A 22,690-nucleotide genomic window follows, 5' to 3' on the forward strand; every position below is an offset into this window, starting at 1 on the left:
AGCCCGACTAGGCGCTGAAGCCAGCCCCCTCCCCCCGCCCCAGCCTGTGACCCAGGCTTCGTCCACCCGCCAGAGGCCACATCCCACGACCCAGCAAGAGGGGCTGACTAGGCTCCTCACCAAAGATGAAGGGAAACAGAGCTCCGGTCGCCACCCACAGCGGGACCACGACCCTAAAGCAGGCCCCCCAGGCCTCAGTTTACCCACGCAGGGTCACGGTGCGGACCACGCAAAGCACGTGAGCGTGAGGGTGAGTTGAGCCTCCCTGGGGCCCTGGCCTGCGGGGTTCTCAGTCGGGGCGCCACCGCCCTCACCCACCTCCATGGGGTTCACGGTGATGGTCAGGGCAGAGTCGTCCCAATCCATCTCGTTCTCTTTGCCGCCGTCCTGGTCCCGCATGGTTCTCTGGTGAGCGGCCCGGATCCGGAACACTCCCAGGACGATCATGAAAACCAGGAAGCTGACACACACCACGATGACGACGGTTGCGGTGCTGGGGACGACTGCGGGGAAGAGGAGACAGGACGGCTGTGATGACGAGACCCGGCCCGGCCCACCGTGTGCCCTTGGCCTCCACTGCTCGCTCCGAGCAAAGGCTCAGCACGGGTTCAAGTCTGGGTTCGGCCCCTCGCTGCCCCGTCCGTGCTCCGGTTTCCTCGTGTGACGTGGAGTAACAGCCAGGCCGGCCGGCGGCTGTTCTGAGCGGCGGTGGGGGAAGGGGGCGCTGAGCTCACGGCAGGAGGCGGGGAGGGGCGTCCCAGGCCTACCTGCGAACGGGTGGGGGTTGGCCAGGTTGTGACCTGAGAGGTCAATGAAGGAGCGGTGCTCGGGGTGGACGAACTGCGGCTGCGCGGCCATGTGGCTGGCGTGCTCCACGGGGTTGGCCGTGTGGATGACGTTCACCTGCAGCGGAGACACAAGGCAGCCCGGACGTGTCCGCGCGTGGAATGGACATGCACTTGACCAGCACCACCGAAGTGGGCCCTGGACCGGTGCTGGTGGGCGGAGAGAAGAACAGAGGCAGCCAAGGAGGCTGCCGTAACCATGTGATGCTGTCACACAGCCAAGAACATCCTGCTGTTGGAATAACTCACTTTTATTGTATCTAATAAAATAATTCATCCACCACAGACTGGAGGAGAAGACACAGCACCACCGCCGGCCCTTCACCACGGGTGGTTCGAGAAGCCCGGGCGCACGACACTGCCCCTCTTTTCCCAAAACTACAGCCACGTGACAGAGAGCACAAATCAGAGCCTTTATTTCCTTTCCAGTCTGCTACCCTTTGGCTCAAAGAAAACACTCATGGGCTCTTCAGCCCTGTGAGTTTAATTCTGCTGCTACGGGGTCACAACGGAAGCGTTCAATTGCTGAGAGTAACTTTGGGTCCATTTCTCCAGGGCACAGAAGCTCTGAGTGACACGAAAGGTGTCCGAGCAGGACGAGTGCCCTCTGGCCACTGCGGCCTGAGTCCCCACGACCACGTTCAGCGGAGAGCAGCCCTGCCGGCGCTGGCGGCAACCCTCGCCCTGGGCCAAGGATCTACTCACGGCAGGGCCAGCCACCTGCAAAGAAGCCCCGGCTCCCCCGGCAAAAGCAGTGTCAAATCTCGAGAAACAACCTTGCCCCTCAGCCCGAGGCACGGACCGCCACTCGGTCCTGACCACCTCCCTCCAGAGGCCCCTCCGACTCTCGGGCTAAGGCAGCCTGTGAAGGGGGGCACCGTGCTGTGCCCCAGCCCAGCCCGTGTATAACCTGTCCCCCCAAACCTCTGCAGGTCTAACGGGGAGCAGCCCCCCGGCTGGGAAAGGCGACCCACCCCAGGATGAACCCAAACAGCTGCCACCACGAGTGCTCTAAAAATCGGCATCTGCCAACATCAGGGCCGTGAGCGAGGCGCCCGGTGACCACGCTGCTGGCCCTGCTCGGCACAGCCCGGCACCCACCTCCACCTGGAACTCGTTGCTGACGTAGCGACCATTCAGCTCGGAGCACACGAGCTTGAACTTCCGGTCAAGCAAGGACCTGGCGTGCCAGTTCCGGTAGCGCAGGAGGTGCAAGACCTCCTCGTAGCTGGCCATGGTGTCGACACCTGCGGGGAAGACGGCGGCGGCTGAGCTTAGGGACACGGGCCGAGGGCAAAGGCAGGCTGCAGGCGGGCCCCAGAGCCACCCGGCCGCGCGTCTGGCTTGCCAACTGCGGGGGCGTCGTCCGCTGCTGAGGGGCAGGCGCCACACGCGCCCAAGCTTCTACCCGTTATGAGGACGGGACACCAGGCAGAGCTGTGCTTCCCTTCCCGTCTGGGAGAAGGTGTGTGGCCACCGCTCATCCTTTCCCACCTCCTCCAGGACTCTCTCCAGCTGCTGAGCTGGGAGGAGGTGGGCGCTGAGCTCTGAGCCTTCACTCTCCCGGTCTGGGGTCTGGCCTCTCACCTGTGAAGACCACGCCCAGGTCAGAGCTGCTCATTTCGATGCCCTTCTGCTGCAGGCGGGCCGCGTCCACTTCTAGGCTCTCCTGCTCTTGGTTCAGTTCCTCTCCCTCCACCGTGACCTCGCAGGTGTCTAGGTCGTGGACAATCTCCTCCGACACCAGTGACTCTTGAACTGCAAAAACGGCCCAACCGGAAATAGCAGAGGCTGTGGAGCCCAGGGAGGTGCTCACAGCGACGGCCCGTCTGCTCCTCCTCAAACTCACAGAGGCCTTTCAGGGACCACGGACGGCGGTACGGGACAGTCATTTTCAAGAATGGGGAGTGCTTTATGTGTCTAGGAGGACTGGCCACCAGGAAGGCCCGAGAGTGGGGGGCCAGCCAGCAGGAGCACCCCTACAGCAGCAACCCCTGCCCTGGTCTCCATCCTCCCAACCCACAAGAGCCATCCCAGATTCTGACGTCAAGCTGGAAAAAAGATGAAAGGACCCTCCAGGTGGGTTTCCAAAGATCATAATGCGCTCTAGCCCACGGGTCAGATTCCAGAAGCAGACCCAAGAACAGCATTAAAACATTCAAGTCTACAAAATCACAGAGGAAAAGGGCCAAGAAATAAGTAGCGGCAGTGGGGTTTCAGCCGCCCACTTTTGGGCGACTGGTCTAGGCTGTTACCTGTGGGGTCCTCGTCCCCTTCTCCTTCGGGCTCCACCTCTCTCGTGATGGTGCTGATGATCCGAAGCTCGGGGAAAAGGAAGACCCCCTCCGAACTTTCAAATTCGGAAGCTGCCCGAGCAAAATGGTGGATGCCACTCAGACTGATCTTGGGCTCTTCCGGCTGCAAAACCATCACGTAGCCGTCCAACGGGGGGACTGAGAGGCAGGTGGCCTCGTTAAAACACCTGCCAACAAGGAAGGGGACGGAAGGGTCAGGGATTTAAGAGGCGGCTTCTCAAGCCACACAGACAAAGGCGCTCGGAGGTGGACCACAGGATTCCACAACCACCTAGGGGACAAGACGCCGGCCACTCCCAGAATGTGCTTCCACACATCACTCAAACTTTCTGGTAACGAGGGACGGATCACCTTTCCTTACAGAAGGGAGGCTGGGTTGACTTAAAAACCTAAATACACACATTTTCTTCTCAAGGGTCACTGAGCAGACAGGTTTATTGTTAAAAGTCAGCACATACTTGACCATGCTGGTGATTTTGAGTCTTCGGATCCCGGGTGTGGGGAACTGTCGTGAATTCAGGTAGGAAATGTGCTGCATGGCCTTATCCAACTCCCCTACATCCTCTCCCTCCAAGGTCAACACTGACTGACTGGGGTTGGCTTGGATCTGAAATGGCACCAAAACAGAGAGACAGGAACAGAATAAGGTTCCAACTGCAAGAAGCTGAAACCACGAACACTTCGACAAAGAGGATTAGCTTGGGATTGATTTGGATTGGTGACTTGGAGAAGAAAAGCTCACGTAATTCCAGTGACCGTGACCCTATTATATGATGGTAAATATCTAAGGCACAGACAGATCTGTGATATAATAGGACATATATATTTGGTCTTTGTCCCTGGTTTCTGGCATAGAGCTCCTAAAACTTTTGGAATTTCCTGAGGGATGGCGGCATCTTTTTTTATTCCTAATAAGCCCCTTTCAGCCACCCCAGAATTTACCTTAATGAGGTGACTCTTGGATGCAGGCTGGTTGCCAAAGAAACCAACCACGTGATTACATTGGACCTTCAGCCTCACCTCTAAACTCTGGAGGAGGGGAGAGAGACTGGAGATTGAGTTAATTAATCAACAGTCGTCAACGATTTGATCAATCATACCTACATAACAGACCCTCCACAAAAACTTCTAAACAACAGGGTCTGGAGAGCTTCTGGGCTGGTGGACACAGCGAGGTGCCGGAAGGGTGGTGCACCTGGAGGGGGCGTGGAAGGCCCGTGCACCCTCCTCCACTCCTGGTCCTGTGCCTCTCTTCCACCTGCTTGTTCCTGAGTTGTGTCCTTCATAATAAACCAGTAATAGTACGTGAACTGTTTTCTGAGCAGTTCTAGCAAATTACTGAACCTGAAAAGGGCGAGGGATTGTTAGGAACCCTCGACTTTTTTCAGCCAAGTGTGGGTACCGGAGGCCCAGATCCTTGCAGCTGGCACCAGAGGAGCAGGCATGTGGGGGGCACTGGGGCCTGGTGCCCAGTTAGTGTCAGGACTGAACTGGATTACAGGACGCCTGGGGAGTTGGGGTCCAGGAGCTGGAGAACTGGTGTGAGAAAGACACCCGATGCGTGTGGTGTCGGAGATGCTGTGAGTAAAAGCAGCTCAGGACCAATCACCGATCAATCCTTATGCCAACAGCCTCCGCACTTGTGCTTGAGGAAGCCGTGGGTGCCGTGCAGGTGGGTGCTGGTGTTACCTTGACACCGCTGCCGCTGTCTTCGGGGACGTGCAGGTCTAGCCCCTCTTTGCAGGTATACAGACAGTCAATCACTTTCTTATCTGCGAGTTTCCCAGAACGGATCGTCAGGCCAGCCAGATTACCTCGGAAAAACTGAGTCATGTGCAGGTCACCACCTGCAGAACACGGGGGTGGAAAAGCAGAAGTTGTGAGTGCAGCCCAGGGCCTCCTGCTTCACTTTTCAATGCGATGTTATCGGTGGTGGCAGCCTGATGGGTGGACATGCGGGTTAGTTCCTACCAGATCCTGTTAGCCTTGCAATCGACATGGAAGCACAATGAGGAAATTAAATGGTTTATGATCATGCATGTGGCCCGGAGAAGAGAGGAGCTGGGGGTCCCTCCCCCGAAGCCCAGAAGCCAAGAGGTCCTGTGAGTGTCCCCACACATGCGGCCACTTCCTGGTAAGGGTGGCCCTCGCTGCACCCGTCATCATGGTTCACAAGTGATGTCCTACCAGCGCCAGCCTCTTCAACCACTGCCTTCTCAATCAGCTGGATCAGGCGCTGGGTTTTTTTTTTTTCTTTTCTTTTTTTTTTTTGGCTGCGCCGCGACCAGGGATCAAACCCCTGTTCCTGCACTGAAAGCGCCAAGTCCTAACCACTGGACTGCCAGGTAATTCCCCTGGGTTGCTTTTTCTAACTGAGCATACTCAGGGAATACATACAAACTCGGGGATGAATGTACACAGGCAGGAGTAGAAAGATAAAAGGAATGCTAAAATCCCACCCTGCACAAAGCCTAGTATCAAGGCTGCCTACACGGCTATTTTGTTGAGTCCCAGTGTGCTTGTCTCCTACTACTGAGGACAACTGGGAAGAGTGAAGATGTTACAAGAAAAAGCCAGAAGGTGGCCCTTGACAGACGGTAACAAAGAGCCAAAACCAGGAGGTACTAAACCCTGTTCTTACACTGAAGAAGGAGGAGAGACCAATTGTCAGTAGCATGCCTCACTCCGGATAAGGGACGTTAGACACTAAATCGTCACTAGGGATATCGAGATTTCTAAGAAACATTATTTAAAACTTATTATCAGTCAGGACAGAATATCTAGACACGAGCCTTTTCCTGTCTCCTGTTTCAGACACACGAGAAGCAGGAGGTGGCCTCCCAAGCAAACTTAGCCTGTGAGATTTCAGCGGGGCGCCTCACGCAGTGGGATGGGGTAAAATTTGATGAGGAAAAAAAAAAATTCCCATTAGTACACTGCATTAATGAGTCATTTGCTCTCACTTCAACTGGGATCAGAATGGGCAGAAAAGGGAAATCCCATGATGCAGTGGGGTAGCATAAGGCAAAGCAGCAGCTCAAATAGTGTCTGGGACCAAAATGCAACTTGGGCGTCTCATGCGAAATGCACAATGAATTGATGTCTCGACTTTAAATGAAACACAATAGTGAACCGTAGGCAAGAAAGTCCAGCAACCTGCAGAGGCCATAGGCACAGGCTCAGTTTCATTGTCATTTTCAACTCCTGAATACTCTGTAGAAAAGCAAGACAGACAATAGAAAAGGACCAAGAGGTTAGGCTCTTCAAACTGGACCTTGAAAATTAGTTTTGAAAAGCTACCAAACACAAACACAAAGAGAAAAATTCCCCTCCCATCCCTCTTGGGGACACACTCCACACCTGGATGAAACCTGTACTTGGTCACCTTTTCCCAAAGGGATATTTACCACCCCCGTGCTTCTTTCCATTCTTTTTTTTTTTTTAATTTATTTTATTTAAGTATAGTTGATTTACAATATTGTGTTAATTTTACAGCAAAGCGATTCAATTATACGTATATATTCTTTTTCATATTCTTTTCCATTATGGTTTATCACATGATATTGAATACATTGTAGTTCCCTGTGCTATACAGTAGGACCTTGTTGTTTATCTCTTTCCATTCTTTTATTCCACCTTCCCGCAGCCTCCTTGCCAAAACACAGGTTGGATTCACAATGAGATGAGTAAAAGCTGTGCACTGAATTCACTGATCTCCTCAACCTGTCCAGGCAGGACACTGCGAGGTGGCAGCTGGCGCTGACGGCAGAGACGTACCTGGTGTGAAAGGCACCCACCCTGGACCACAGCGCCGGCCTTTTTAACGGGGAAGACACGTGGCAGCATCCAAAGCCCGGTATGTAGTGAACATGTATGTCTTTTTTGAAAGCTCAAAAGGAGCTCACATCGGTTTAGACTTTGACTTCCAAGTGACAGAGGAAAGAAGGCATTTTTAACCAGTTTCTCTGAACAGAAAGGGAGAGTCAGAGGTTAAGGAACTCACCCAGAGAAACATAATCGGTGCCGGGCCTGGGGACGGCGGCTGTGGTTCCCGCCCAGCATTCTGGGTCGAGGCACCCGCCCAGCGACGGAGGACAGAATTTCCACTCTCCAGACCACGCGGTGGGTGCACGGCTTCCCTCTCCCCGCCCCACCCCACGGTGCAGGCCTCACCGCCTTTCCTGCTGTGGCCACACGGGGACGAGGCCAGGTGTGCACAGGTGAGCCCCGGAGCCCACACAGCTCCTACGTCCCCCTAACACACAGTTACAACTGACGTTTCCGTTAATCCCACGAGGCGGGCCTCCAGCCCAGGCTCCGCACAATGAACTTGAAGGGAAAGGGACTTCAAATCCCCTGAAGGGAAGAAAGGAGATCTTCTTCCCCCATTAACTAAAATTTTTAAAACTTGTGTTTGGTTTGGAAATTGAGGCAGATTCTTCTGGCTGAGGATGCTGAGGGCTGAGGTAGAAAGAGATGAGAAAGGATGAAAAGTGATTGCCATCCGATGGCAGCGACACCGTGACATGAAGAGGAAGGCAGGGTGGGATGGGGTGGGGGGGCGGGTGGTATTTTAACCCATGTAACAAAGTTCCCAGAATACAAAATAACATTTAGGTTCACACTTGTATTCTTTCTTTTTTTTTTTTAATATGTAAATATCATGCCTATTTATTTATTTATTTATTTATTTATTTATTTATCGTTGCTGAGCGTGGGCTTTCTTTAGTTGTGGCGAGCGGGGGCTACTCTTCCTTGTGGTGCGCGGGCTTCTCATTGCGGTGGCTTCTCTTGTTGCGGAGCACAGGCTCTAGGCGCGCAGACTTCATTAATTGTGGCTCGCGGGCTCTAGAGCGCAGGCTCAGTAGTTATGGCTCGCGGGCCCTAGAGCGTGGGCTCAGTAGTTGTGGCGCACGGGCTTAGTTGCTCCGCGGCACGTGGGATCTTCCTGGACCAGGGCTTGAACCCGTGTCCCCTGCACTGGCAGGCAGATTCTTAACCACTGCGCCACCAGGGAAGTCCCCACACTTGTGTTCTTATTCTTTGTTTTTTTTGGCCGCGCCGTGCAGCATGTGGGATCTTACTTAGTTCCCTGACCAGGGGTCAAACCCGCGCCCCCTGCAGTGGAAGTGCGGAGTCTTAACCACTGGACATCCAGGGAAATCCCTTGTATTCTTATTCTTATTTTTAAAATCATTACTCAGAAATTATTGTTTAATTTGGGAAGTTTGAACTAAATTTTTAAGAGTAACAACTAAAAACTTCCTGAAATTTTAAGGGTAACAACTAAAAACTTTCTAATAATTTATTCCTCATTCCTTGGTCTCACGTTCTACTTTCTCACAGATGGATTGTCACCAGTAATAAATCTGGGAATTTGCTGAAGAAGTTCACCGTGAAATACTGTCTTATTCTTTTTCACCTGAAAGGATCTGCAGGAAAATTACAAAATTCAAATTCTCCTAAAAGCAGCAAAGCTGTCTTGGCAGTTAGGCTCTTTCATAAATTTCTAACCTAACTCAAGGTACAACGTTTCCAAAGGGAAGGAAAAAGAAGGCCTATTTAGCAGGTACATGTAGGGATGATGACACCCTGAAGTGACAACACAGAGCCAGGGGCAAAGTTGGAGGGGGGGCCCATGAACCTTGAGAGCAGACCAATGGGTCTGGGAAAAATCACATGCTTAATTTTTACTAACTTCTAAAATTTAGTTTTCCCCTTGGTTATAAACGTCAGCTACAAATCACAGGAATATCAGAAAAAACTATGACTGTGCCGAGAGATATCATGTCCTACCAGCTGCTCTGTTGTAGATACACAGCATGGTTACAAAGCCCCTCCTGCTCTGACTCCTGGCAGTTAATGGAGGTGCCTGATCTTCATGAGTTAATAAAGCGGCACAGGTGTTACTACTTTACAAATTTATCCTTTTAGTACTTTGATAACTGTATTTCAGTTTAATTGGTCGCCTTTGAAATCCTATGTATTTTATTTTGTTTTACAGACTAATAAAAAATTATCCTGAGAAAGGTCCATAGGCTTCACAGACCACCAAAGGACTCCGTGGCACAGAAAAGGTTAGCACCCCTGGTTTGGTGGGTCAGAACGCTGGGCCTGAGTGCACTGGCTCCAGCGGTTCAAATCCTAGCACCACGTAACCAGCTGGTGACACAGCTCACTACTTCTCTGAGCCCCGGTTTTTCAGCTTTGAAATAGGGATAAAAAGAGCTTCTGCCCTGCAAATATATTATTAGGATTAATGAGATAATGCATGTGAAGCCACTGGCACACAGCCTGCCACTCAGAAAACAAGAATAAAAGGTATCGTCTTGCTGGTGGCTGTCATCACATCCCGTGCTGGTCTTCCAGCAGAGACGCCCACGGACTCTCCCCCAATCCTCACTGAAGGTGCTCCCGCCAGGTTATCAAGTGCTAATCACTCTGACGAGCCCTCCTGGCCGAAGCAACTCACATGTCTGTGCCTGATGGTTGCCTCTCTGTTTTTGTAAACTTTCCAACGAACAGGTTAATTTATAAATAATTTATAAACAAGGCCCTCAATGACACTCTCCCTCTGCATACCTCCTCCTGGACCCCCAGGAAAGGAGTTCCCATCCTTTAACGCCTTCATCAAGCATCGTAAATAGAGCCCTCCTGGAGCCTGGCAGCAGCCGTGCCCCCCAGAAAGGCTACACCGGGCAAAGAAACGAAAAGAGAAAGGAGAGGACAGTAAGGGATGTGAGACGCTGAGAGCAGCCTGTTTCCACCAACAGAGCAGAGAAGAAGCACTGAATTCTCAAAGCCTGGAGGGAACGGGGTGCCGATGACCGTTACCTTGCCAGCAAGCTCCAACCATGAGCTGGGTTTCGATCTTGGATGCATGAAGCGGATAGTCTTCGGTCACAGAGAAGGGCTCGTGAGAGACGCCGTCCACATAAAGAGTCACGTTGGGGATTTCCACGTTGAGGACATAGTGATGCCATTCCTCGTCACAGACCTACGAGGCCAAGGGGGTGGGTGGTTAAGTGTGAAATGTCCACCTTCCCGCTCACCCAAAGACGCAGCCATGAGAGGGATACAACTGGACACGAGAACAAGTCACCCAGAATGAACCTCTGTCTTCTTAAAAAGGAAAAGACTTAAAATGACAACAACAAAATACGTCTCATCCCACCGCATCTCACCCCAAAAGGTCAAGGTGACACTACCATCTCTAGGACACTTCAGACTTGGGGGCGCTACTCATTCGTCATGTGACAGGACCCCAGGCAGGGAGCTGCCCGATTCCCTTCTGCCAAGAGCATGACACCAGGAAATTCTAGTATCGGCAGTATGGACACCACCCAGGGGGCTGGCCATTCCTTTTCCGGATCAAAATGAAAAATGTGGCACTTCCCTGGTGGCGCAGTGGTTAAGAATCCGCCTGCCAATGCAGGGGCCACGGGTTCGAGCCCTGGTCCAGAAAGATCCCACATGCCACGGAGCAACTAAGCCCGTGTGCCACAACTACTAAGCCTGCGCCCTAGAGCCCGTGAGCCACAACTACTGAGCCCACGTGCTGCAACTACTGAAGCCAGCGCACCTAGAGCCCGTGCTCCGCAACAAGAGAAGCCCACGCACCACAACGAAGAGTAGCCCCTGCTTGCCGCAACTAGAGAAAGCCCGTGTGCAGCAACGAAGACCCAACAGAGCCAAAAATAAATAAATAAATAAATTTTTTTTAAAAAATGAAAAATGCCTCCAGTTTCTGAACGAGGCCCACTACAGCACATGTGTTTTCTTTTTCGGTTCAAAGGTGCTGGTCTAAATAAATACGAACATACAGCTCAGATGGCCAAATTCAACTGAGCTCCTCTCCTATCATGGAGGACCAGCTCCCCAATATCTCCCCTGTTGTCACGTGGGGTGCTGGTCTGCGGTCTCCAAGGCCTGGCTGGTCTGGCATTCCCTGATTTCTGGCTTTAGAGGAAGAGGCGTACATGCAAGAACAGGGACAGGCGGAGAAGGAGATGCTATGGGATGAAATTTCTAAAACTGTATTTTTAAAAAGCCTGCCCAGGGACTTCCCTGTGTGGTCCAGTGGTTAAGAAATCTGCCTTCCAATGCAGGGGACATGAGTTTGATCCCTGGTTGGGGAACTAAGATCCCACATGCAGCAGGGCAACTAAGCCCGCACACCACAACTACTGAGCCCACACACCGCAACTAGAAAGAAGCCCCTGCGTCACAACTAGAGAGAAGCCCATGTGCCGCAACGAATAGCCCGCGTGCCACAACTAAGACCCGATGTAGCCAAAAATAAATATTTAGAAATAATAAATAAATAAATAAATAAATAAATAAATAAATAAATAAATAAAAAGCTTGCCCAATTTACCTTTAAATTCTAAGAAACTGAACCAAGGAGAAATCAAGAGCTAAAACAGACCAGAAACATCAAAATAAATGAAGAAATTACCAAAGATTACCCCCAAAAGAAAAGCAGCTGCTCTTGATAAGTCTGAGGAAACAATTAAAATCTCTCATATTGTATATATGTTTATTATATATGCATAATGTATGTGTGTATAATCACAGATTTCTAAATAAAGAAATTGCACAGTAACTCACTTTTGAGACAGATAAGATCTTAATTTTAGTTTCTTTATTTAAAACAAGTTCTGTAATATATGCTGCTTCAGAAAGTAATTTATATTACACCCCGTTTTTAAAATAGTACAGGTTTCTTGGGAAATACCATGAGCATATTCTGAGAAGAGAGTAGGAGAATTAGTATAATTTTTTAATTTCCTTGAAAACACGGTGATTAGGGTAGCAAAACCCCAAACCACAGACAACACCCACGACAATACTGGTGACTAAGTGACTACACGAATGCTGAAACAAGGCGGGTGGAGCGAAGCAACAGGGCTTCTGATCCAGGTGATACCAGAGCGTGTGAAGCCACATTTTTAAAAAAATACTTTATTGAAAACAACAGAAGGGACAGATCAAACCCTAAAGCTAGGGAAAAAAAAAAAAAAAAAAGTCATGCTTTTCAAAGTGTAGGAAAGCTAATTTCATGTAAAACTGAGGAGGGAAAAATGATCACGACTCAATCCCAAAAAGTTTTTAAAAGAAAAAAAACACGACAACCAAAGGGAATAACCTCCCTTCAGAGAATGAAACCATACCTGAAAGACATACCTAACCAAAGAGATGAAAATGATAATCTGTTATTTCAAAACACGCTAAAAGACATGAGGAAAATGACAAAACAGAAGAACATAGTTTGTAATTAGAGCAACTCAGAAATGAGGTGACAAAGCACAGGAATGATTTAAACAAAAGGGAAAGATACAGAAAATGGGTAAAGAATATCAACAAAAGATAAGAGGAGCCCCAGAGAGGAAAACCAAAGCAATAGAAGAGAATACTAAAAACTATAACAAAAACTTTCCTGAAATACCAAAATGTCTGAAACTAGATACTAAAAGGCATACCACATATTTGGGAAAACAGACCTAAAACAACCAAGACATATTCGTAAAATTAAATGACCTTAAAAAAAAGAAGGAAAAAGAAAAAAAAACACATCCCATGGTCATCCAAACAAAAAGACTGAGTGTTTTATAAAGGAAAGAAAGTCAGGTTGTTGTCAGGTTTTAACAGCAACATTTTACATCAGAACTCAATGGAGAAACAGATTTTCTGTTCTTGGAAATCTTACATTGGAGCCAGAGATGTTATATCCAGCCAAAGTGACCTTCAGTATAAAGGCCACAGACAAACTATTAAAACAACATGTAAGAACTCAGGAATTAACTGTTCCCATGAGCCCTTCCTGAGAACACACTTCCTATGACCCAAGTGACCAGAAATCAAGTGCCACAAGGGTGGTGACACTGACCACTGACGGCTGCTTAAATCACAAAGAGAAACAACCCGACGGAGCTTAAACAGATCAGAAATATACAAACCCCATTCTGATCAAGCCTTTAGAGCCCTGTCCCAATTTACAGGGTATAAGGAAGAGACAGGAGCGTGTTTTGTCACCAAAGAAATTCCAAGAGAGAAGAGGAAAGTCTACAGATTAAAATAAACTCAAAAGGTCTATCAGCCAATCCCAGCGTATGGCCCCTTATTTGGATCCTGATTCAAACAAACAAATTTGTAAACAAGAAAACATCTATGAGACAATTTGAACAAAAAATTATTAATAGTGGAGGTAACAATGAAACAAGGTTGACCAAGAGCTGATAATTACTGAAGCCAGAGTGTGTGGAGTTGTTCCTTACACTCATCTGTCCACTTTTACCTATGTGTGAAATTTTCCACGATAAAGTTTCTAAAACATGTAATCAGAAGAAACTGAATATATGAATGTAGACTGTGGTTACTAAAACAGAACTATACCTAAAATGTCTACCTACATTGCAAAATTTTTTTCTGGATGATACCTTTCTTAGTTTCTTGAAAAAACTGATGACAAAAGTTTCCGAGAAAGAAATGATCTATGTAAATAAAAATTACAACAGTAAGAGATGAACACTGCCAACTGGACAGTCACTTCATCTTTCCACCATCACATACTTTTTTCCTTTCTCATATGTGCTCTTATGTATCTATCTATCTTGCAACTGTTTCAGACAATGTTATATTTTACCAACTACAGGCACATATAACACTATGTCAGCTCTTATCCACAAACTCCATGAGGCAAATAAATTAAGCTCAGGTTTCCTTCTTGTTCCAACTCTAAATCACAAGAGGAAACGACCTGCTGTGATTTTAATGAAAAGGCTTTCTCAGTTTACAGCATCTCCTCATTTCCTGTAACACACTGAATCTTTGCACATGACACTTGATTTTTATCACAGCAACTGTTAGGAAATCAGCTTTGCAAAGATATGACATCATCACAAGAAGTATAATGTGCTCTAATGTTGAAACTATAAATTCCCACGAGCTAATAGTTCATGTGATGTCTGAAAGATGTCAAGATTGCTGGTTCCTTGAATATTTAAAATATCCCATCACACCCCCGAATTTGCTGAGGCACCCAGGGTCCTTGGCACAACTGGGGAGCCAAGGCCTTAAATAATAAACAAATACAAGGACCTCAATCCCAATTTTTAAGCAAGTACTGCTTATCTCAGTAAGTTATAACACGATATTTGGGATTTAAAACATATCATTTCTTTATACAGGCACACCTTGGAGATATCACAGGTTTGGTTCCAGACCACACCAATAAATCGAGTATCACAATAAAGCGAGTCTTACGAATTTATTTTGGTTTCCCAGTGCATATAAATTTATGTTTACACTATACTGTGGTCTATTAAGTGTGCAACTGCATTATGTCTAAAAAATAAGTGTGCATACCTTAATTAAAAAATACTGCTCTCTTGTAAAAATAAAATACAGTGTGTGTGTGTGAAAAAAGAAAAAAAAAATACTGCTAAAAAATGCTAACATTATCTGACAATGCAGGGTTGCCACAAGCCTTCAATTTATAAAAACTGCAATATCTGTGAAGTGCAATAAAATGAGGTACGCCTGTATTAGTATTTTATGTATAAAACACGTACATGTAAAAAAACAAACTTAGGCTTTCAGTAAAAGGGAGTTCAGTGGATTTAATTTGCTGTCCTATTACCCACAGACACAGAAATCATAAAATCTTAAATAAACCCTGCCCATAAACAGCCGGTCCTGTTCACGGTCGCAATGCCCATTTAATCTCTCTGAAAAACATCCATAGCAGTGAGTTTTCCATGCGCTCACCTGATTCAACTTCCAGTGGAATTCTGCAGGTTTGTATTTCTTCTCTTCTGAAGGATCCTGACGGAGGAGGAAAATAAGCCGGCAGCCGTGGACATAGAGTGAATAATGGTGTCGGTTCATATCTGCGAAGAGTAATTCTACTAGTAAACTGCCGACTTAAGACCCAAAGGAGAAATAAAAGCTATTTCTTCAATGGATCTTGAAGACACAGTTTTTATCAGCATGGATGAACTCTCCATGGTGGGCCAAGGCAGGGTTTAGGAAAAAATACGCTTGGCCTTTACTGAGAAGAGGGGCCCAATCCACTGAGTAAAGCTAACAAACGCCCAGAGACCAGCGCAGTGTCTTGAGCACAGAACAACGTGTGTCACCAAGAGCGTGTGGGAGCCTTTAGGGTTAGAATAAGGTGCCCACCTCCAGGCACCACTGCAGCGGGCGCCCCTTACAGCGAAGTTCACCCACCTGTTTTGTCTGAGCTGCAAAGGACTGTCTCCTTCTTCCTGCCAAACGGCCCGTGCCTCATCCACACAGAGATCGTAAAAGGCTCCGTGGGGTTGACGGAAACGATGCCATCTGGGACCCTCACCCCTTGAGTGCCATTGAACTCGAAGACCTGGTCGCTGTCGTGGCCATTGTCAGTGGGGAGGCCGATGGTCCAGTTCAAGGAGCCGCCCGGGGAAGGGAGCAGCTCAGCTGTGCCAGACGCAGCGCCTAAGCAACATGGAGACGCTCACTAGGCATCATGCGACGAACTCAAAAGGGATAAGCATTTCAAAGCCACACTAAGGTACTGTCTTTGTTTGTTTGTTTTTTTAATTGAACTAGAGTTGATTTACAATGTTGTGTTAGTTTCAGGTGTACAGCAAAGTGATTCAGCTATACATACATATATAAATACATGTATTCTTTTTTTTACATTCTCTTCTGTTATAGGTTAGTACAAGATATTGAGTATAGTTCCCTGTGCTATACAGTAGGTCCTTGTTTATCTATTTTATATAGGGTAGTGTGTATATATTTATCCCAAAGTCCTAATTTATCTCTCCCTCCCCCCCTTTGGTAACCATAAGTTTGTTTTCTGTGTCTGTGAGTCTATTTCTGTTTTATAAATAAGTTCATTTGTATAATTTTTTTTAGATTCCACATATAAGTGATAGCATATGATATGTGTCTTTGTCTGACTTACTTCACTTAATATGACAATCTCTAGGTCCACCCATGTTGCTGCAAATGGCAATATCTCATTCTTTTTTATGGCTGAGTAATATTCCACTGTGTGTGTGTGTGTGCGTGTGTATACATATATACACACACATTATATATACATATCTTCTTTACCCATTCATATGTCAATGGACACTTAGGTGACTTCCATGTCTTGGTTATTGTAAACAGAGCTGCTATGAACACTGGGGTGCATGTATTAAGGCACCGCTTTTATCTTAATGGTTATACAGTTTGCTAGTTCCAGTTTACTTCTCCTCAAAAATAAGGGTTTTTATTATTAAAAAGATTCATAAATAATAACTATGGATTTTTTTTTAAAGGAAGAAAAAAAGAGGAGTATAACCTTTAAAAACTGTGAATCACTATGTTGTACAGCAACTATACTTCAATAAAAAAATAAAGAAAAGAGGAAAAAAAAAGAAGCATTACTTGTGATCCCACCCCAATATATCCACTATTAACATCTGGGTATAAACACTTCCAGTCCTTTCTTTATGAATGTACACATATTATTAAAATATGTATAATATGTATGAATATATGTTATAAAATATGTATAATATGAATATATTATAAAAATGGAGTCCTGGGCTTCCCTGGTGGTGCAGTGGTTGAGAATCTGCCTGCTAATGCAGGGGACACGGGTTCGAGCCCTGGTCTGGGAAGATCCCACATGCCGCGGAGCAACTAGGCCCGTGAGCCACAACTACTGAGCCTGCGCGTCTGAAGCCTGTGCTCCACAACAAGAGAGGCCACGATAGTGAGAGGCCCGCGCACCGCGATGAAGAGTGGCCCCCGCTTGCCGCAACTAGAGAAAGCCCTAGCACAGAAACGAAGACCCAACATAGCAATCAATCAATCAATAAATAAATCAAAAAAAAAAAAAAAAAAAGTAAGCAGAAACCCATAGGTTTAAAAAAAAAAAAAAAAAGCCCAAATCCCAGTCTACTAGAGGGCACACTTCCATTTATAAAAAAAAAAATGGAGTCCTGCTATGTACATACCTACATATATTCCCAGTGATATTCTTTACAGCATAATTTAAAATGTCTGAATAGCATTTCATTGTATAGAATTTGTGCTGTGATATATTTAACTGATCTGTCCTATGCACACGGAGTTGTCCCTATTTTTTCTCTGTGACAAACCTTGCCTTGATGAGGACTTCAGTGTGTCTCCATGATTATTCCCTTAGGATAAATTCCTAGAAATGGGATACTAAGCCAAAGAACATGAAACATTTTCACAACTTTTGTTACACATTGCCAGGCTCGATTTTCTTTTAAATTCATCCACAGAGGATTCTGCAACCTTTCACAGCCACTGGGCCCTTGACTTCTCTATTCCTAGCAGCAGCATGACTTGGCTGGGACAGCCTGGTCTTTTGAGTATCATATGATCTTGGTCCAAATCCCAGCTCGGCCACTTCCTAAAAGTGTGACCTTGGGCAAGCGACTCAGCCTCCCTCGGTCTCCACTAATTCTTCTGTAAAGACGAGGCCAATGTTACCACCTTTGTAGGCCTGATGGGAAGATTAAATGAAATAACACATGTGGAAGGACCTAGCGTACAGTAAGCACTCAAATAGAAAATTCTTTCTACCTTCAAACTGTTCTGCTGAGAGAATGTTCATTTAATACCATAAAAAATAATGGCATTATGAGAAAGTACGTTTTTTACACTATACTTACATAGTATAAAATAGAAAATATTCCAGACCTCTTTACTTACATACATTTAGGTACATGATTATGAATATTTGGATTCAGAATCAGGACGAGCCAGCAGAGAATATACTTTTTCTCTTTTGCTTATTCTTCATATGACAATTTCCAATTATGAAAGAAAACTGGTTGCCTAAATCTAACTGTCGTTATCACTTAGTGAAAAGACAGATGAGTACTGGAAAATGCTCCCTACAAAAGGCCCTTCCAAGCATCAAGAGGCCACTGAAGTTACTGGTGTTTTACCACCGGCCAAGTGGAACATTCCTCCTCAGCATTTTCCCCGAGAGACATCCATACCTCACCTTTACCTCATTCAGACAAACCAGAAAAATATCCAAACTGACGGTGAAGATGGAGAACTAGCCTTGGGTCAGATTTGCGATCATTCTGTCTCTCAGCTGCTCCACACATTGTTTGTGGGACATAAAGACTATAAATTCGATGCAGGTTTCCTTAGTTTTCATTTTCTACTTCACGTTTGCCAAAAGCTATTGCATTACCTATAGCTTTTTTTTTCCTTCAGTCCTTACATAAACGTCTCATTTCATTTAAAGCTCACTCCACTTATAGAATGCCTATTTTGATGATTCTCAATGCACGTTAGAGAAATACTTGCTTCAAATCAGTGGTTCTTAAAATGCACAGACACCCACAAACACACACACACACTTCTGAACAGACTTCTAGGGGGTTCAGGGTCCCTCTCTCGCCTCCTTACCACAGAGCCGGTGAAGGGACTTCTCGGAGTAGGTGTCGCGGTCACAGCCCTTCCCTATGTGGCTGGTCTCCAGCTCCACCGTCACCTGCACTGAGGCCACCGATTCGTCACATGTCTCCAGGTGGACGTTTGGGAAGAGCGCCAAAGCACCGGTGCCAGGCTCGTACTCGACCCTGTTGTTCCATCCTGTGTGGGCCCACACATGGGCGGTGGGGGGGAAGAAAACTCCTGTTAGGTCTCCGTGGTGAACAAGTTTTCAGAGCAGGTGTGATAGCAGCAGAGAGACAGTGCGGCTCACCTTGCCACCCAGGGGTGCAGGTGGGCTTGATGCTGATCTTCACCAAAACATCTTCTGTTGCCCTCTTCTTCCCGCAGTCGTAGGCCGTGACTGTCAGCTTGTACTGCTGTGCTTTCCTGTAGCTCAGCTTCTCTGTGTTTTTTATATAACCTGCCAGGAGGAAAAACAACAGTGAGAACCCAAACCCATTCTGCTTCTCTCTTCTGACTTTTTTTTTTAAATTGACGTATAGTTGATTGTGTCAGTTTCAGGTGTACAGCAAAGTGATTCAGATACATATATATATTTTCCCGATTATTTTCAAACCCACTGTTTTTGACTTCTGTCGTCCTATGCTGAAACACAAAATGCACATGCTTTCAGCCCTGGAAACACTGACATAGAAATAAACTGATGCTTGAGATAATTAACATTCATGCTTTCCTGAGCTTGAACACACACTAAATCCACCTTGAAGGATTGTTTAAGCAGAGGAATGAGTCTACAGAATTCAGCCTCCATTTATTCTTATAGTTGTATTTGGTTTTATATTTAAGATTTAAGAGTTAACATGTAAGAGAATAAAAGAGACAAAATAATTCAAGTATTTCAAATATTAAATACAAGATGGAGGGCTTCCCTGGTGGCACAGTGGTTAAGAATCCGCCTGCCGATGCAGGGGACACAGGTTCGAGCCCTGGTCCGGGAAGATCCCACGTGCCGCGCAGCAACTAAGCCCGTGCGCCACAACTGCTAAGCCTGCGCTCTAACGCCCACGTGCCACAACTACCGAAGCCTGTGCACCTAGAGCCCATGCTCCGCAACAAGAGAAGCCACTGCAATGAGAAACCTGCGCACCGCAATGAAGAGTAGCCCCTGCTCGCCGCAACTAGAGAAAGCCCGCGCACAGCAACGAAGACCCAACACAGCCAAAAATAAAAACAAATAAATAAATTTATAAAAATACAAGATGGAGCTGCATTAAATACTTCTTGCTAAAAGATTTACTTTGTTAGAGAGAGATTTCCTACCCTCAGCCAGTAGAACAGAAGCCTGCTTTTTGAACATGAGTGCAAATGTCTGCAAAGTGTTTGCGATGTCCATCATTTCATCGAAGATTCTGGACTATGCATTAACAATGGAGACACCATGGCATCATCAAGAAGCCATAACCTAATAAAGAAGCTGTGCTCCAGAATAAGTTAATTCTAGTCAATTACTAAGGATGGCGGGGTGTCTGGCAGCGAGGTATCAACCTTCATCTTCAAGACGAGGCAGAAAAGTCAAATCTGATGGAGAACAGAAAACGAAACTGACCAAGAGGCAGTCTCATTCGGACGCACGCTGACTGAAAGGTAGGGAGATAAAAAAATAAAAACACCTTAGGTGGGGGATTTTTATTAGATTTTGGTGGGAAAGGAAAAAGAGGATCACCCTATAAGAGAACACAAGATTTGGTGCCAGAAAAGAGGCTTTCAGGGGACAGAGTAAAAACTTAAACGTGACCTAAATAGACATTTCTCCAGATATAGATGGCCAAAAGGTACATGCATGAAAAGATGCTTAACATCGCTAATTATTAGAGAAATGGAAATCAAAACTACAATGAGGTATCACCTCACATCAGTCAGAATGGCCATCATCAAAAAGTCTACAAATAATAAATGCTGGAGAGGGTGTGGAGAAAAGGGAACCCTCCTACACTGTTGCTGGGAATGTAAATTGGTGCAGCCACTATGAAGAACAGTATGGAGGGTCCTTAAAAAACTAAAAATAGAGCTACCATATGATCCAGCAATCCCACTCCTAGGCATATATCTGGAGAAAACCACAATTCAAAAAGATACAGTGCACCCCAATGTTCATTGCAACACTGTTTACAATAGCCAGGACATGGAAGCAACCTAAATGTCCATCGACAGATGAATGGATAAAGATGTGGTATATGTGTACAATGGAATATTATTCAGCCATAAAAAAGAATGAAATAATGCCATTTGCAGCAACATGGATGGACCTAGCAGTTATCATACTAAGTGAAGTAAGCCAGACAGAGAAAGACAAACATCATGATATCCCTTAAATGTGGAATGTTTAAAAAAAATTATACAAATGAGCTTACATACAAAACAGAAATAGACCCATAGACATAGAAAACAAACTTATGGTTACCAAAGGGGAAGGGGGGGAAATAAATTAGGAGATTGGGATAAACATACACATACTACTATATATAAAATAGGGCCTCCCTGGTGGCGCAGTGGTTAAGAATCAGCCTGCCAGTGCAGGGGGCAAGGGTTCAAGCCCTGGTCCGGGAACATCCCACGTGCCACGGAGCAACTAAGCCCATGCGCCACAACTACTGAGCCTGCGCTCTAGAGCCCATGAGCCACAACCACTGAGCCCACGTGCCACAACTACTGAAGCCTGTGCGCCTAGAGCCCGTGCTCCACAACAAGAGAAGCCACTGCAACGAGAAGGCCGCGCACCGCAACGAAGAGTAGCCCCTGCTCACCGCAACTAGAGAAAGCCTGTGAGCAACTACGAAGACCCAACGTAGCCAAAAATAAATAAATTAATTCAAAAAAAAAAGTTTTAAAAAAAATAGATAACCAACAAAGACCTACTGTATAGCACAGGGAACTATAGTCAATATTTTGTAATAACATATAAGGGAAAAGAATCTAAAAAAAAATATATATATATATATAAAACTGAATCACTTTGCAGTACGCCTGAAACTAACACAACACTGTAAATCAACTACACTTTAATTAAAAAACAAAAAAACTTAAATGTGAGACAGACACACCAAGTTAGGTCTTGCTATGGACTGAATGTGTGTGTCCCCCCAGATTCTTATGTTGAACTCTTGACTCTCAATGTGATGGTAGTAGGAGGTGGGGCCTCTGGGAGGTGGTGAGGTTTAGACGAGGTCATGAGGGTGGAGCCCTCATGACGGGCCTAGTGTCCTTACAAGAGAAAGAGACTAGAGCTTTCTCCCTGCCACGAGAGGACACAGCAAGAAGCAGGTCCTCATCGACGTTCGGCACCTTGATCGTGGACTTCTCAGCCTCCAGAACTGTGAAAAGTTAAGTGTCCGCTGTTTGGCTCCCCAAGTTTATGGTATTTTGTTAGAGCAGCCTGAACGGACTAACTGTGAGTTTCACCGAAGTGCAGACAAAGTTTGGGTTTGAAGCCGACTGGCATAGAGGGGCTGCCTACCCCATCTCCCCCGCAGTGAGGAAAGAACGCTCCTGGGTGCTCACCATCTTTGTCGACAGCGAATGGCACATCCGGGGTGACGATTTCATAGCTGCAAATCTGGCTGAACTGGGGCGAGCAGTCTGCGTCCGCCGCCTCCACCCTCAGGACGCTGTCATACTGCTTCCCCTCTACCACCGTGGCTTTGTAGGACTTCTCCTTGAACACAGGTGCATATTCGTTCACGTCATTCACCTGAATATGGACAGTTGCTCTGGAAGAAGCGGGGAGGGGAAAGGCTGTGTGTTTTGCTTGTTTTTTTACCCCAAGAATAAAATTCCGCCCTATTCTTAAATTTCCTTTAACTTTTAAAGTTAAAATAAGAATCTGGTTGATTCTTCCAAGTCCTAGTGAGTGAGAGAGCTGGTAAAAAGGCAGTAATAGGAAATAAGAGACTTGGGATTTTCTTGACAATGTGTGGCAGGGCTGGCAGAAGGGAGATAAAACTATATCAGACATCTGTTTGCTCTCCAATCAAATAGTTAAAAATATTTTGTTGCAAAATCCAGAAAAAAATTAGGAAGAAGGGTTAAGAAGTACAGATAGAA

The 22,690-nt window shown here is 46.3% G+C and overlaps 1 protein-coding gene across 4 annotated transcripts in view; it reads right to left on the minus strand.

Annotated features, from left to right (window-relative positions):
* The window catches only part of CLSTN1 (calsyntenin 1), a 79,114-nt gene that overhangs the window by 1,556 nt on the left and 54,868 nt on the right, over nt 1-22,690 (minus strand). For 2 of the 4 annotated variants that reach the window (XM_036846539.1, XM_036846514.1), the window contains 14 exons: nt 22,148-22,356; nt 18,900-19,049; nt 18,602-18,787; nt 15,392-15,640; nt 14,930-15,051; nt 9,995-10,157; nt 6,317-6,373; nt 4,850-5,007; nt 3,619-3,767; nt 3,101-3,327; nt 2,433-2,603; nt 1,947-2,092; nt 768-903; nt 319-503 (listed from right to left, as the gene is read on the minus strand). In XM_036846539.1, coding sequence (XP_036702434.1) covers nt 319-503; nt 768-903; nt 1,947-2,092; nt 2,433-2,603; nt 3,101-3,327; nt 3,619-3,767; nt 4,850-5,007; nt 6,317-6,373; nt 9,995-10,157; nt 14,930-15,051; nt 15,392-15,640; nt 18,602-18,787; nt 18,900-19,049; nt 22,148-22,356 — 2,308 coding nt within the window. The remainder of the gene's footprint in view (nt 1-318; nt 504-767; nt 904-1,946; nt 2,093-2,432; nt 2,604-3,100; nt 3,328-3,618; nt 3,768-4,849; nt 5,008-6,316; nt 6,374-9,994; nt 10,158-14,929; nt 15,052-15,391; nt 15,641-18,601; nt 18,788-18,899; nt 19,050-22,147; nt 22,357-22,690) is intronic. The other 2 variants (XM_036846532.1, XM_036846522.1) reach the window with 1 other exon arrangement.

This window comes from Balaenoptera musculus, chromosome 1 (assembly GCF_009873245.2).
Source record: "Balaenoptera musculus isolate JJ_BM4_2016_0621 chromosome 1, mBalMus1.pri.v3, whole genome shotgun sequence".
NCBI classification, from domain to species: domain Eukaryota; kingdom Metazoa; phylum Chordata; class Mammalia; order Artiodactyla; family Balaenopteridae; genus Balaenoptera; species Balaenoptera musculus.